Source organism: Ruditapes philippinarum, unplaced genomic scaffold, assembly GCF_026571515.1.
Source record: "Ruditapes philippinarum isolate M1 unplaced genomic scaffold, ASM2657151v2 ctg1661_1_1_1_1, whole genome shotgun sequence".
NCBI lineage: Eukaryota > Metazoa > Mollusca > Bivalvia > Venerida > Veneridae > Ruditapes > Ruditapes philippinarum.
In genome coordinates this window covers 79,148-96,845 of record NW_026854273.1, presented here as the reverse complement: position 1 = coordinate 96,845, position 17,698 = coordinate 79,148, and the positions used below count along the sequence as shown (strand labels likewise).

General features: G+C 34.3%; 1 protein-coding gene across 1 annotated transcript; it reads right to left on the bottom strand.

Annotated features, from left to right (window-relative positions):
• Positions 1-637: 637 nt before the first annotated feature.
• On the bottom strand, positions 638-4,670 carry LOC132739625 (uncharacterized). Its single transcript, XM_060727378.1, has 3 exons — positions 4,658-4,670; positions 1,357-3,471; positions 638-1,104 (listed from the first exon to the last, which is right to left on the bottom strand). The coding sequence occupies exons 1-3, from the start codon at positions 4,668-4,670 to the stop codon at positions 638-640; spliced, it is 2,595 nt and encodes an 864-aa protein (XP_060583361.1).
• Between the last annotated feature and the right edge of the window lie 13,028 nt (positions 4,671-17,698).

Below are 17,698 nucleotides of genomic sequence, written 5' to 3'. Positions count from 1 at the left end.
TGCTCCGGACAAACGTTTTTCAATGACCTCTAAGTGTGACCTTGACCTTTAACATAGAGGCCTGGTCCATGAGCACGAGACGGCTTCTCACAGTGGTAAACATTTCTATGAAGTTTCATTAAAATTCCTCCGTGGGTGTAGGAGATATGCTCCGGACAAAATTTGGATCTAGTTCGCCCAGCGCCCGCCAGGGGGAAACTATACAATGACCTGTTTTTCAAATGAGCGTATACAAAATCGTGTTAGACGATAGCCGTAAATTGAAATAAAATTTCTCAAATTAAATGTACCGGAGAAATTGCATCGGCCTGCAAATGATAACAAGTTGAACAAACAACGCCAATCCAAAAGGTCAATGTCATTCTACAGCTAGTAACCAGAAACCTTAAGTAGTACACAAATAACCTTTCAGGTAAACTAATTTTTTTAAAAAATAAGAAGGAATTCTAACGTTAAACAAAAGTACTACTCTTACGGCATAAACTGGTCAGAAATAGTGGATTAATAACTATCTTATATCAATTAAGAACGGCATTTCTAATGTAAGTCGCTAGTCGGTTAATGTTTTCTTGACACATTACTTATAACATATAAAATATTATTTTGATTTTCACGCTTATCACATTTCCTTATTTGTTTAAGATTCATCCATTTCATCTGTTTCTCTGAACTTTTTCAACTCTAGTGTTTTACCAAGCCTATGGCTCAAAATCTTCAGAATATTATCAATAGGTGTGACAATTGCTGTGAGATCACTACATATGACACCAATAAGCATTCCAATACAATGTAAATGATTATCATCATCAACCAAAAACACAGCAGAGCCAGAGTCTCCAGCTTGGCAAAATACCTTTTTGTAATAAGAATCCACCATTAACTGACTGGTTATTTGAAGTGTTTCCTTAGTCCCATTGTATAATGTTTCTATTGTGGAATACTCCAATGTTTCCCTGACACACCCATCTGTTGTTGACAGAGTTCCTTTCGTAAGAGAAGTTGTAGAGCCGATCTTGATGATTCTTCGCGTGGCTTGATCTTTGACTGTTAAAGTTTTTGCATCCATAAACTCAGCGTCATTGTATGTTGGTTCCTCCGTTAATCCTAAGGTTAGTAAAAAATCATAGTTGAAAATAGTTGGGTAAACAACAATAACAATTTTTAACATTTCAAGAATATTTGAACACAACTTAATAAAACATTGATTTCATTCTATTTTTGTGCCATTATTTTAACGGTATCTTTTTTCGTACATCTTATTTCTCGTACAGTAATGCAAGAGGATGTTCCTTTTTGGCGTAAAGAAACTAAATCATGGTGTTCATTAAATAATTTGTGAAATTTACTCAGAATTACCTGCAAAATTTAAATCTTCGTTGGTCAATTGTATAAACTGACCACTTGTAGGTAATCTTTCAGGAGATATCTTAACTATACTAGCATCGATCTGCTCCCCTTTCTGACTTGCTATAACCTCTCCACATTGTCGATTAGGCAGGACAACTGCACCGGGTGTTAAATGAACGTCAGCCGGTTGAACGACTTTTACTCCGGTAAGACTGTTATCTGTACGTGAAGTAGGAGCAAATACATGTCGAACTGTCAGAAAACAGGTTTCGTTTGTTTCTCTTATATTTACGAATGGCCCTAAAGTCGCAGCAAGATTTCCATCAGTTTCTCCAATGCTACAACCTAACGCTAATGTCTTGTTGAAGTCAGTACTGCGGCCAATATGACCAGGGCATGTTGAGAAATAACCTTCCCGAACATCAGTTCTAAACGTTTTGCACTTAAACGGATGATTAAGGCTCTGAGGGAAAGAAGGATCGCCATATGGTTTATGCCCTTTAACCCTACAATATAAGACTATGCATAATTTAGAATGTGCTAGTTTAACTTCCTTAGGCTGGACAAAACTAACTTTTACAGCTTCCAAATTTCTATGAGATGTCATAAGAGCTTCTGCATGGAATGAAAGCGTTTCATTTATATCAACAAATTCTTCTTCTGTTGCTTTTACAAAGGCATTGTCCTCTCTGTCACATGAATTTTCTGCTAACAGCGATTCTTTACTGATGTAGTTGCAATCTCTTTTTAAAAGAGGGAATCCTTTAAAGAAATCTATCCGAACTTCATCGTTTACGAAGCAAATCAGTTTAATCGCACCATCTTTCATTTCTGAAGGATAACATTCTGATACAGAGCTGTTTGTTTTCACAAGTTCATAGCATATCAAATCTAACATTATTTGTTGCACAAATGAATTTCTTTCCTCAGCTCTAACATCTTCTTTGTCAAACGAAATATTCCCTAGATGCGGACCTAAAATGCAAGCTCCAAAACGGCAATAGTCCTCCTTTGACTCTATAGAATGCCGTACCTTTTCAATACTTTTTTCTTGAAGTTCAACAGTAATACATTTCCTCCCAAATTTCATGTTACACAAGTGTAACGATTTAATATGAGTTGCTTTAGAAATGCCAAAAGCAAATGACTCATATACATCTCTGTTAAAGATGTGATCTGTTAATTCAAAATTTACGACGACAGTTGTCAACGTTGAAGTAAGAGTGTTTCCCTGAAAAGTCTTTTCAGCAATTCCAAGCTGTAATATATCTAAATGATATGCAAAGTGCATTATCCGAATGTTGTGACAGCATCTGGTGATTTCTATGCTCTTTATATCTTTTGGAACGCATATCGTTGCATTGTCATTTAGAGGGTGAATATTCTCAAAACAAATTTTTGTTATTGTGTCTTTCTGCCATAAAATACAATTCCTCTTTGATACTATTTGATCGATGCTTTTGCTTAACTTCTGTCCATCTATCCATACCTTCTGGCGTATACTAAATACACGCAATGCTTCAATTTTATCAGCAATGAAAAAACACTCCACATGTAATTTTAAATCAAGTACAATCTGCTTTTCGATCTTTGTGATAATGATAAAATTGCATGATATAAACTCGCAAGAACAGGCCAAATTATAGATTTTTTTCAATTTGAAAATATCTGTGTGGATACATTCAAAGATAATGAGTTTTCTTTGAGAGTAATAAGACTTTTTCATTTTGAATCTTTCCTTCATCATTATATTCAAATCAGTAACATCATCAGAATCTTCTACCTTTAACAAGAAAACTCCATCTAGAGTTTCCAAATCGGTGTCGTAAGTTTTTCTTTCGACAATATTTAACCAAAAGCTAACTATGAAATGTGCTGATGCTGTTGTGTCCTTTGTCAAGATAAGAATTGGCTTCAAAGACTCGGGTAGGTAGTTGGGCGTCTGCATGATTTCAGTAAGTGCCACATATTGATTCATGACTGTGACTTCTTTGCGTTGGATATCTAACTTTCCAAACCTCGGTCCGACTTGTAAAATTAAATTTTCGAATCTCTCTAAATGGTGGCAGAAATTGTAAAACCTTTCTGACCTTGAATAAAACCATTTTAAATAATCTTCCAGACCTGGAAATATATACATAAAACATGAAAAGAGCTTACTTTACATAGATAATTAGAGCGTTACTGGAATTATCGTATAGAACAAATATTTTAGTTCAGAATATGCATGTATGATTACACAGTCATAGCTTAAATTTTTTAGGAGTCATGAAATCTAGAACCTTATCATATCTTGTGGAGGTATATATGTATAAAAGTTTAAGATGCTCATCATAATATGGTGATATGTTGTTAACAAATTGTAGTTTATTTTCAAAGTCAGACAGTCACAAAAATACAGTTAATTTATAATCATTACCTGCACATAGACAGTGTAACTAACAAAGTCAACGCGTCTGTTTTGTTGTTGATTTTCTTTAATTAAGGAATAATAACAAAATTAGCAAATACTTATTTCATCGTAAATTTCGGCAAATATATATGGGAAAAGGTATGCCCTTTCCCTTCAATCCATAAATCTTGCCTGATAAAAAAAGAAAAAAATAATAACATCAAGAAAACTGTCATTCTGTTCAGTATTCATTACTGTTCTGGACATGCACATATTCAGTGGGCAAAACGTCATGTTTTACTTTTTCAGTTACCATTAAACACTTTGAAGGAGTAAATATGATACATATTTTTATTTCATTATCTCGTATTTACAAAGTTCACTTTCTTGATTTTCATAGTACTTATTTTATCATGGGTTATAGATTTTTAAACAGGCAAAGTTTCTGGACGGAAGACAACCCTAAAATCTCCTCTGTTATAACGTCGAAAGGCAACTAACACAAAGCCCTGCCAAATAATACGGTTCAACAATTTTGCTTAAGCCAAATGATATTCAAACGATTATGAAAACATATGTTCAGAAATAAATTGAAAATCGTATTTGATTTGGGTTAATTTTCACAATAAGAATAAGCATTCTGGGAAAACGGAGTTAGCGGATGAACAGAAATTTTGCACACAAGCTAATAGTCTAGACCTAAATCAAATGAAACATTATTTTCAGAAAATTATTCCGAGTCAGGTCATGTCAAAAAACCTCTTAAGAGATTCTTAAATTGGGGAATGCGGATCACTATGTTTAATTTAAACAAGTTCAGTTTTTCTTTAGCTCTGGAGTTTGTATGCATGCCTACCGTGCCAGGGTGTTTGTGCTTCTGTTGTGTCATCTTTGTTTCACTATATACTGTTATATTACCATGGTTGTACATTGTGCAAAAATAAATTGTTATCTTAATTTATATCTCAAAAAGATGGCGGATAAATATTCATAAAAGAAGCAGAATTACAGACAAACATAAATAATTCTTCGTTCAGTGCCCACTGGTACAGGACACGTAAGTACACGAAGGGGTTTTTTAAGCACAGCAAGTGTAGCACGTAAAACATGGCGGTTTTTGGAAGTTTGTTTTTATTTTGATTTTACACACTTTTAACCAATACATTTATTTGAATCAACAGTGCCAATCATTCAATTGTAAGACAGGAAGTATGCCCATTATTACTGGTATACAAGAAGAGACATCAGAAGAAATTATTTTGACTTCATTTATCTCGTACCTTTCGCCCCCAGACGTTATTTTATCATCGAGTCATTTCGTAACCGATGAAAGACGCTTAAAAGTACTAGATAAATATTTTCTACGGCCAAATACAAGAACTATAATTATGTGCTTTTTAATTAGAAGTGGAAATATACATCAAAATCCAGGGCCACCAGTATTCAGTTACAAATTCAATGCCAGTCAAGAAATCAAGAAATCTTAAATTTCCATGTTCTGTATGCAGCAAAGGTGTTATTGCTACAAGCATATCTATGATATGCGCTATGTGCTATACAAAATCTCACATGAAATGTGCTGATTGTGATAATTCTAGTGTACACCGTTCAATTTTACAACACAATTTTACACATGTTCCATATATTTGCAGATCATGTTTACTAAATGAACTGCCTTTTTGTGATTATCTGAGTCAAGATTTTTTCAAAGACAACATTTTATCATCAGATTTTACAGATTTCCGGGACCATCATGCATAATCTTCACATGGCAGCAATTCACTACCAACTACTTCAACTACTATACCATCAACTATACCAGATGATCACTTCCAGTGCTTCAAAAAAGGACTTCATTTTTTACACCTAAATATTGGATCTCTTTTGCCTAAAATTTCTGAAATTAAAATAATTGAATTAAAAACTAAAGCAGCTGTTATTGGTATATCTGAAACTTGGCTTGACAAGTCTGTTACAGACTCAGAAATTAATATTGACAATTATACAGTTATAAGATATGATAGAGACAGGCATGGAGGAGGAGTGTGTTGCTATGTGATGAATGATATTGCTTTTACTGCTAGACCTGACTTAAATGTTTTTAATGATGAACTTATTTTTATTGAAATTATTTTACCAAAACCCAAACCAATACTTGTAGGTACCATATATAGACTTCCAAAACAATCAAATTTTATTGAACATTTTGAAAATTTTATATACAGTCTTAGATCAGATTGTGAATGTTACATTCTTGGAGATTTTAACATTTTATTTTACCAAAAGTATAGTTCAATTTTTAAATCCTACACTAGCATTTTGAAAATTTTTGATCTACAACAGATCATTACTGAAGCCACTAGAATTACCTTATCAAGCAAAAGTATAATTGATCATATCATTACCAATTCAAAAGATAGGCTAAGTCAATATGGTGTTATTTCTATTGGTCTAAGGGATCACTTATTGACTTTTTGTACAAGGAAAATCAGCAAACAAAGTTTCTCAAATTATTATTTATCTAAAGTTAGATGTGTAAAAAATTATAGTAAAGATTTGTTTATTGAAAAACTAGGTCAAGCAGACTGGAGTAAATGTTTTTATTGTGATAATGTAAACAGTTCATGGGTAGCTTTTAAAGATATTTTTATGTCAGTGTTTAGTGCCATTGCTCCTTTTAAAGAAATTAGATTAAAACAGAGAACTGAACCTTGGATGTCATCAGAGATTTTAGACCATATCAAAACAAGAGATCATTATTTATACAAGTTTAGAAAATATGGTTGCCATGAAGATTTTTCTTGTTATTGTAAATTTAGAAATGTTGTTCAAAGTGAAGTAAAACATGCTAAGTCTTCTTATTTTACTGATCAAATTGCTGAAAATAGAAATAATCCAAAAGGCATATGGAAACATTAAAACAATTGGGGTATAAATCCAAAACTACAGGGAATGAAAATATTGTTTTAAATATTTATTGTGAAAATTGTCATAATCCTTTAAAAATTGCTAATCATTTTAATGACTATTTTACTACTGTTGCTTCTAAGCTTGTGGATAAGTTACCTTGTGCTAGAAAAATGTTTGACATTGACTCACAAGCTTTGTTAGATTTTTATAATGATAGAAATACTAAGAATATTAAAATGTACTTAAAACATGTGTCTGAGACATTTGTATATAAAGAGGTTAAGAATTTAAACTCATCAAAGAGTACTCGTCTGGTTAGATGAAATTCCTGCTAGATTTTTAAAAGATGCAGCTTCCTTTTTGAAAATACCAATTACTTTTATCATAAATATGTCAATTTCAGAAAATAATGTCCCTGATGACATGAAAGTAGCTAGGGTAAAACCTTTATATAAAAAGAACAGTAATCTATCAGTAGGAAATTATAGACCTGTAAGCATTTTAAGCATTGTATCAAAATTATTCGAAAAATCAGTGTTTTCTCAACAAAGGTGAATTCACTTCTTTTAAATCATATAATGCTTTAAGATGGGTAAGATGGGCTGTATGAGAGGGGGCGTTGTCCTGGTGCCATATAATTGACTCTGGCCGTTCATATAATGTTGGACGCTTCTTCCGTAGAGCATTCATTACATCACGACCAATGACCTGTAGAAATAAAAAATTAAATGCAAGAACAATGCAATATAAATTGAATTTAATTGTTAGTTTCTACTAAATAAATGATAATATTACTTTATGATATTATAATTTTATTACACTTAAGTATGTTATATAAATTATAAGAAATTATACCTTTGAGTAATATGCGGCGTTTACAGTCTGGCCCTGAGGAACTGCATGAACGAGAATAACTCCGCTCCTGTCAATAAACACAATGAACATTGTCTTTCCTAACGATTTAACAGCACGTGCCTTTTTGGGGGGTGGAGTGCCAGGGGTCTTCCAGGCGCTTGATTGCCGCTTGCCTTCTGGTTCAAAATAGTGTAACCATGTTTCGTCACATGTTATCGTCCTATCAAGTAATGAGTCATCAGCAGTCACGCGCTTAAGGAACTCTGTTGAAGCGGCTACACGACGTTCTTTTTCATCCTCCTTAAGTAACCTTGGCACCCATCGTGCACATACACGTGACATGTTAAGTTCATCAGACATAATGCGGTGAATTGTAGTTTTGCTGATATCTACAATTTCGGATATTTCCCTTACTGTCTGTCTGCGGTCAGCATCTATACAGTTCTTTACTATCGCTATCATTTTTTCAGTAATAATTTTTGGCCGTCCCATCACATTAAGTTCCGTTCCTGCAGGCTCCAATGATGTAAATCGTCCATGCCACTTGTACACAAGTGCTCTCGAAACATTCTTGAATCTGTCTGTCTTGTGCATTTTCTTGACAGTTTCCAATGGTGACATTCCTGCGTCCGCACAAAACTGGATTACCGTACGTTGCGCCGCACGTTCATCAAACGTCGTCATTTTTACTTGTTTTTGTTAACAACCACTGGCACGTTTAACGTTGCTGAACAACCGGAAATAACGTCATTAGTTCAGAATTTTAACACATGACGTCAGATTGTTTGTGCAAGACGTACACGAGTGTTTTGGCGAAAAAACTTACGTTATCAGTTTTTAAAAAAGGATTGAAGCAGCTACAGGAATGTCTAAAAAATTGAAATTTTGACGTGCGCCGGGTTACAACACCACGCACCTTTTAAATCAAAATAATTTTTATATCAAGTAAAGAATTAACATTAAAATACCTTTAAATCATATAATGCTTATAATTGTTATTATATTTACTAATTATTTTGTATAGACGCCGGAAATATTCACAGTATACGATTTGTCACGGACTTTTGGGACAACCCTCGTATATCCAAGGACCCAATTGGAAATAAGCCTTCGGGTTTTCATGGGCAATTCGAGGTTATTGCACACTACTCTATACATGCTTCCACTTACGTCGTCACACTATATTAAACTGGTAAATTGATATCTAGTCGTTAATAAAGAAAAAGTTTTTAGATTTTGTTTTTAGTTATTATATGTTATTATTTAATGAGCCGTCTGTGATATTTATGTTTGACAAACTTCCGAAATATTTTATTACAATTGTGTCAATAGTTTTATATAAAAAAAATGCTTAAGTGTTTGTATTATGTATATGTGTGTTTTATTATGTATATGTGTGTTTTAACCTGTCTGTCTGTCTGTCTGTCTGTCTGTCTATCTGTCTATCTATCTATCTATCTATCTATCTATCTATCTATCTATCTATCTATCTATCTATCTATCTATCTATCTATCTATCTATCTATCTATCTATCTATCTATCTATCTATCTATCTATCTATCTATCTATCTATCTATCTATCTATCTATCTATCTATCTATCTATCTATCTATCTATCTATCTATCTATCTATCTATCTATCTATCTATCTATCTATCACGCCTTAAGGCAATTATGTTGAGAAGACGTAAAGATAACGACCTGTGGTGACGCTTTAAGTTTTTTTTTTACTTCGCAAAGACGTTGTGTTTATATTCATCATTCATCGTGCTTTTGGCGCTTAGTCCGTATGTTATGATATGATTCGAATAAACTACAGTATTCGATTTGCACAACTTAAAAAGAGAAATTCTAAAGGATAGGAATTTTTCTATGGTAATATTTATGAACATAGAAAGAAATAACATTATCACCAGAAAAGAATGCTAGGCGAAATATTCTATATTCCTGTTTTCAAGAATAAATGAAATAAGAGGAAAGTATCTCTCATTTTTTTTCTAAAATGACTTACTGATCGTATTTTTTTTGCGACAGCACGTTCTTTAAACAAAACGTTCTAGGTCGTGAACATTTGAAATGCAAACACAATTTCGTCCGAAAATGTCGGGGGAGGCTAAGAATAGTTAACTGTAGAAAAACAATAAAATCTTGTTATTGAATTCGTCAAAAGAATAGGGGACACAATTCTAGTATGCATTTACACACGATAGAGTAAAAATATGAGTAACCATATTTCTATTTTTAGATGAATATTGTCTTATTAGAAATAACAGGAAAAATAAATTGCCATTTGTTACTAAAAAAAAAATTACTTGAGTCAAGGTAAAGTTATAAGAAAACTGGCAGTTTTGGTTTTTAGAGATACTCATTAAGATATAATGGTTAAGATTTTTTAAATCATATTAAATAGATATATTGGGCATGCTTTTAATTTAATTTTGACGATTTAAATACTTGTATATTAACGCTCATGGAGTTGAAAAAGTCATCTGGCAGTAATCGCCAGGTCGCCGGGCGGCGCCCGGGCGATGTTTTTTTGATCGGACGATTGTTTTTGATACAAAAACACCGTCCAATTTTAAAGGCACCCGGACGGACATCGACCGGACACCGCCCAGACATCGACCGGCGCTCGAATAGACACCAGTTGGCGAACGAGTATCGCTCGGTACGCAGATGATTCATGCATTGGTAACGGGCGCTCATCGTTTTGTCGTACAGCGATCGCGCGGCTTGAGTTTTTTTATAAGAACGGCTTGAGTCTTCCAACTGCCTTTTTGGCTGGCATATTGACCACTGACTGTTTTTTTTAAAAAAATATCATAAAATGCCAAGCCTTTACGCCCGGCGCCCACGCGGCGACCGTCCGATCCATTTATAAATCGCACAGACGCCGTCCTGACATCGGGCGGCGACCGTGCGGTCTTTAAATGCTTTCTGTAACATAAATTCGGCAAAAAATCGCCCGGCGAAAGTTTCATTAATGACCATGCAAGGTATCAGATTTAAAATTGCCCGGCGTTCCCGAAATCGTCAAATTCGCCGATTATGTAAAAATCGTTAAATCTGGCAGCGGCCGTTTTATTTGTGACCTAGGCATTAGTTTGCTCGTAGACAGGTCTATCTTTTCACGTGTTTTACATGATCAGGTCTGTCTGACAAGACCAGACCTGTACACGTGCAAAAGATAGACCTGATAATGGATTGTCCTCTGTTTAAACAGGTATATCCAAAATATAGCACTACAGTTACCGCAGTACATTATATAGTGAAATAGCAAAATGTTTACGATTGATCGCGTTTTATTTTATAACTTTTCATTTTAAAACCTAACGACATTTTAACTTTGGATATACAGCTGTTGATTTATATAATTCGCTGTGATGGTTATCCATTTAATTTACATTTAAATAAGGAATAAATATGAATAGATACAACTAAAACAAATAATTATCTAGATTTTTTTCCATAGGATACGAATGTTCCCGTCATATCACATCTCCCAGCACCACCTCGATTATAGTATGCGCTATACACATACTCTGGAAATGGTGAAGACATTTGCCAAATATTGTAATGATTCAAGAAAGAACACAAAACAAGGATAGTGGACAAACACAATTTACCTTACATCTCAATGTCTTCCATTGACCTGAAAGTTTCCGTCAAATGTTGAGACGTGAGATGACTTTGTCTGAGATGAAGACATATGCCAAATAATTTAATGACAAAGTTATAAGCTGACAGGATTTTATGTTTATCCTCCATCTACCTTGACTTTCGGATAAGCGCTTTGCAAAAGACTGATGCCGGCTCGCCGTGGTATTACGTTAGGATTTTACTGAGGAAGAAAATAGAAAATAACCTAAACTCCAAATCTATCCAAATTTTAACCGAGACTTGGCTTCCAGCTTTAAACATAATTTACCTGACTGAGCTGGACTCAAAAATATAATTGCCAATCAAATTTAATCTTCAATAGCTTTTAAAAAAAACCTTCAATTGTATCGCCAATTTTAAAAAGCGCCAAGAATTGATTTAAGCGGAAAGATATGATCATGTAAAAATAAAAAAAATAGTTTTCATTGTTTCTTTTAAATCAATTATGCTTACGCTGACGTTTAATTTACTTTATTCCACCTGTCTTCTCTAAATTGAGTTTCGTTTGGTTAATTAACATAAGTGTTCAACTGATTGTGTGCATATTTGTCTTTTTTTTTAAAAATTAAATTTCGGGTAACTTTATCATTTCCTGTATTGAGTAAATTGACTATTCGATGTGGAGATTGCCGCGGGTTTTTTCGTGAAGAAGGTCAGACTTTCGTATCGATTTTCTCATAGACTTACATTATGAGAAATTTTCCCCTAATTTTACCTTAAATTTGAGATCATGCTTAATGGATTTTTTCTATGAATATATTATTTGACACATAAAAATGATCTTGTTACATAGAGGTAGACAACCAATTTTCTTTACAAAATGACTTCAAAGAGGATTTCACCTCAAACATTCTACACTGCTTCCATGCAATAGTTGTAAACAAGATGTTTACGGAAGTCTGCAAGTGAAGATATCACTAATAACACTATTTCGGAGGATAATGCCTCTTCACATATGCATTTTTTACCAACAAACAACGCATATGGAAGTTTACATGATACACTTTATAGGGAACCCTTTACTTTTGGCCTACCCAAGGGGGTACTTGATTTTTATGAATTTGACCCACAAATAAAATTCTTGTGAAAAATATATATCCTTTTTTATTATGTGCAATTTTTTTTATTCGATTTTTGCATGTGTAATAATTCTAACATTATAAATCATAATATCAAGAAAAAATACTATACATAAAAATATATGTACTGAACTCCATTGCTTGTTTTTGTACTATTAATTCATTACATCAAGTATCAAAGTCAAAAACACAGTATTTTTATTACTGTGACATTGAAAACAAGAGCCTGGTTTGAGCAGGGTGATGCTCCCCGAATAGGTTTTGGACACAGGAAAGTACACCTCTTGTAGCTTCAGAGTTATGTCCCTGGAAAAGGTTCAAAGTGCAATGATTCCAAAATTAGGCAGGCAGAGTTACTGTTCTTTGCACTGCACTTCTAATCAATGTCATCTATCAACCTACAAAGTTTCTTGTTGATATCTCTTATGGTTTCTGAGTTATAAGCGGGACAAAGTTCTAAATGTAAAAATGAACAAAGGGCAATAACTTCAAAATTTGGCAGGGCGGAGTTCAAGTTCTAAAGCACTGCACATCTACCCATTAAAATTTGATGTTGATATCTCTTATAGTTTTAGAGTTATGTCCTGGACAAGATTTTTCTAAAAGGGGGGGATAATTAAAAAACCGGGCAAAATAGAGTTATGGTTCTTTGACACTGCACTCCCCTTAATGAGATCTATCTACCTACAATGTTTCATGTTGATATTTCTTATAGTTTTAGAGTTATGTTCCGGACAAAGTATAAAGTGTTAAAATTAACAAAGGGCAATAACTCTAAAAATTAGGTAAAAAAGAGTTATGGTTCTTGTGCACTGCACATCTACCCATTGAGATCTATTTACCTACGAAGTTTCATGTTGATATCTGTTATAGTTTTTGAGTTATGTCCCAGACAAGGTTTTCCTAAAAGGGGAGATAATTAAAAAAATAGAGTTATGGTTTTTTGACACTGCACTCCCCCTCAATGAGATCTAGCTACCTACAATGTTTCATGTTGATATCTCTTATAGTTTTAGAGTTATGTTCCGAACAAAGTTGAAAGTGTTAAAATTAACAAAGGGCAATAACTCCAAAATTAGGCAGAAAAGAGTTATGGTTTTTGTTAACTGCATATCTACCCATTGAGATCTATTTACCTACAAAGTTTCATGTGATATCTCTTATAGTTTTAGAGTTATGTCCCGGACAAGATTTTTCTAAAAGGGGAGATAATTCAAAAACCGGGCAAAATAGATTTATGGTTCTTTGACACTATACACCTCCTCAATGCCCTCTACCACTGTATGAAGTTTAAACAAATTATCTCCAAGGGTTTTCAAGTTATGCTCCGGACAAGACAACGGACGGACAGACGGACGGACGGACGGAAGTTCTTACCAGAGCTACATTATGGGAATTTCTTTTGTTATTTCTTTTGTTCTTTTTAACCCCACAATGCAGAAAATAACCCCACAAGAGAAACGAAATGAATGACATCAAGGACATCTATTGTTATAGACCAAACCCCATAATGTAGCTCTGGTTTGTACGGACAGACGGACGGACGGACAGACGGACAAGGCGCCGACTATATGCTCCTCCGAAATTATTCGAGGAAATAAAAATCCAGGTCCGGGCGAAAATGACGACAATTGTCTAGCAATTTATATAGTCAAAACATAAGAAATATAAGAAATAAGCTAAGTTACATAAAAGATAATTGGCTCGATTTTGATATACATGTACTTTGTTTTACTGACACACATCTTGACAATTTGGTTATAAATGAAACTCTTTTCTTAGAATCGTTCTCTACGGTTTATCGTAAAGATGTAATATGCCAATCTGGTGGAATTTTAGTTTATGTTTCTGACCAACTTATATCCAATCGTATATCAGAACTAGAAGATTTTTTACAGGAATCAATATGGATTGAATTAAGAAATAAACATTCGAAATACCTTATAAATTACTGTATGCACTATTTATAGGCAACCCAACTCATCTGTAGAATTTTGGAATAAACTTAATATATGCATGGAAAAGGCTGCTGAACAATATGATATTTTAGTAGGTGATGTAAACGAAGACCAACTGAACTTAAATAATTACAATTTCAAATTTTATTATTAACCAATCTGCATGATCTAATTATCATTCTGGCATATTTCATACACCGCGAGAAATTAGTGACCACTATGGAACCTATATTTTTATCAAATACATACACGAATCATTTAATACGTATAAAAGACGTGTTTGGATCTACATGATCTATAACCGTGGAGATTTTCAACGTTTAAATAATCTTATACAGTCAACAGACTGGTCTTTTTTTTTTTAAAACAATTAGAACTATTTTTTAAATGATTGGAATGCCTTTAAACGTCTCCGTAATAAAGTCAAAAATTTAAAAACTCACGCTAAAGAATTTTTTTTTTTACAATTTAGAATACTCGTTATAGGAATCATGTAATAATAATCCGAGGCAATATTGGAAAACAGTCAAATTACTTGTAAAAGAAAACTCTAGTGCGTTTAGTTCATACCATATCTTATCATTAATCAAAATAACTTTGAGAAACATAACACAACTTATTGCGAAAAGGCCAACTGCTTAAATGAATACTTTACTTCCGTTTCAAAAATTGACTTATCAACTACTCATCTTCCGGAATGTGTTTACAAATCAAATAACAATTTAGAAGGTTTAAGCGTAAATACTCAAGAAGTTTTAGACATACTATCACTTTTGCCTGTAAATAAAGCAGTCAGGCCTGATGAGATAAGTCATAAATTTTTAAAAGAAGTTTGATACAGTATACGCTACCCTTGTACTACAATTTGTAATAGGTCTCTCTCTGAAGGTATTTATCCAAATACTTTCAAATTTATAAAAGGTAACAAAATCTCGCCATCAAACTTTAGACCTATCTCATTGATTAGCTGTGCAGGTAAAGTTATGGAAAGGGTAATTTTTAAACATATATACAATCATTTACACTCAAATAATTTAATCTATCCATTACAGTCTGGTTTTATTCCCGGACACTTTCCGGTATATCAGCTTATTGACATTTATCATTAAATTTGTATATCATTTGACAAAAAACAATCAACATGTATAATATTTTGTGATATATCGAAAGCTTTGGCATCAAGGTCTTATTTTTAAACTTACACAGTATGGTATTAATGATAATTTATTAAATTGGACTATCGATTTCCTCTCTGAAAGAAAACAGTCCGTTTTTGTAGGTTCAGAACTGTCCGAAACATTTGACATCTCTGCAGGTGTACCCCAGGGATCGGCCATTGGGCCTCTTTTATTTCTCATCTATGTTAATGATATTGCCGAAAATTTGATTAGCATAACACGTCTTTTCGCAGATGACAGCTCAATGACCGTTCATCCGGTGACATGCGTTACATAAAATCTACTTTAAATCATGATCACGAAATAATCGATGAATGGTCCAAACACTGGATTGTAAGTTTAAATCCCAATAAAACGGAGGCTATGTTTTTTCATCAACTACATCCGACAAGCCTGCTCTCCTTTTTAATGATAATGTTCTTGATTTTGTAGATCATCACAAACATTTATGTATAACTTTTTTAACAGATTCAAAATGGCATCAGCATATTGGTAACATTATAACATCGGCCTCTTAATTTATGAGTACCATGCGTGCAATAAAATTTAAACTGAAATGCTTAATTCTAAACTAGAACTGCCACTATCATGGCGTGAATACCCCCGCATACCACTTTGTCAGAATCAACAGTGGCCATTTAGAGCTCAAGGACAACCTCCCTGCCAAATCTGAGGTTACTAAGCCAGTGCATGATAAGTTATGTATTCTACATGCTTCAAATGTGAAAATGTCAAAATCAATACATTGCGGACAGGACATTCTTTAGCAATTGAGAAGAAAAGCTTTTTTTGTCAAGGTCCCTGTGACCTTGACCTTTGACCCAGTGACCTCAAAATCAATAGGGGTCACCTTATAGTCATGATCAACATCCATGCCAAATATGAAGAATGTGGGTCAAAGGAATCTTAAGTTAATGGGTGGACAAACTTTTTGAAGTCAAAGTCCCTATGACCTTGACCTTTGATTCAGTGACCTCAAAATCAAAAGGGATCATCTACTAATCATGACTAACCTCCATTCCAAATATGAAGACTGTTGGTCAAAGGAATCTTAAGTTATTGGGCGGACAAGCTTTTTGAAGTCAAGGCCCCTGTGACCTTGACCTTTGACCTGGTGACCTCAAAATCAATAGGGGTCATCTACTAATCATGACTAACCTCAATGCCAAATATGAAGACTGTGGGTCAAAGGAATCTTAAGTTATAGGGCGGACAAGCTTTTTGAAGTCAAGGCCCCTGTGACCTTGACCTTTGACCTGGTGACCTCAAAGTCAATAGGGGTCATCTACTAATCATGACTAACCTCAATGCCAAATATGAAGACTGTGGGTCAAAGGAATCTTAAGTTATTGGGCGGACAAGCTTTTTGAAATCAAGGCCCCTGTGACCTTGACCTTTGACCTGGTGACCTAAAAATCAATAGGATTCATTTACTAATCATGACTAGCCTCAATGCCAAATATGAAGACTATTGGTCAAAGGAATCTTAAGTTATTGGGCGGACAAGCTTTTTGAAGTCAAGGCCCCTGTGACCTTGACCTTTGACCTGGTGACCTCAAAATCAATAGGGGTCATCTACTAATCATGACTAACCTCCATGCCAAATATTAAGACTATTGGTCAAAGGAATCTTAAGTTATTGGGCGGACAAGCTTTTTGAAGTCAAGGCCCCTGTGACCTTGACCTTTGACCTGGTGACCTCAAAATCAATAGGGGTCATCTACTAATCACGACTTACCTCCATGCCAAATATGAAGACTGTGGGTCAAAGGAATCTTAAGTTATTGGGAGGACAATCTTTTTGAAGTCAAGGCCCCTGTGACCTTGACCTTTGACCTGGTGACCTCAAAATTTATAGGGTCATCTACTAATCATGAATAATCTCCATGCCAAATATGACGACTGTAGGTCAAAGGAATCTTAAGTTATTGGGCGGACAAGCTTTTTGAAGTCAAGGCCCCTGTGACCTTGCCCTTTGACCTGGTGACCTCAAAATCAATAGGGGTCATCTACTAATCATGACTAACCTCCATGCCAAATATGAAGACTAAGGGTCAAAGGAATCTTAAGTTATTGGGCGGACAAGAAAAAACCGACGGACGGCCGGACGGCCGGACAGCCGGACGGACGGACGGACGGACAAGCTGATTCCAGTATACCCTCCTTACAACTTTGTTGTGCGGGGGTATAAAAAAATCTACATTTCATACAAGCGTCCAATATTAGAAAATGTCTCCGTTGTGTGGGACGGATGTACAGTATACGAAAAACAATCACTTGCACAACTGCAGAATGATGCAGCACGCATAGTAACAGGT

What these genes read in the sequence shown, in the direction of transcription:
- LOC132739625 (XM_060727378.1), bottom strand. An exon ending in CGAAGATTTAAATTTTGCAG is followed by an intron (nt 1,105 to 1,356) that starts GTAATTCTGAGT and finishes TACTAACCTTAG; the next exon opens with GATTAACGGAGGAACCAACA.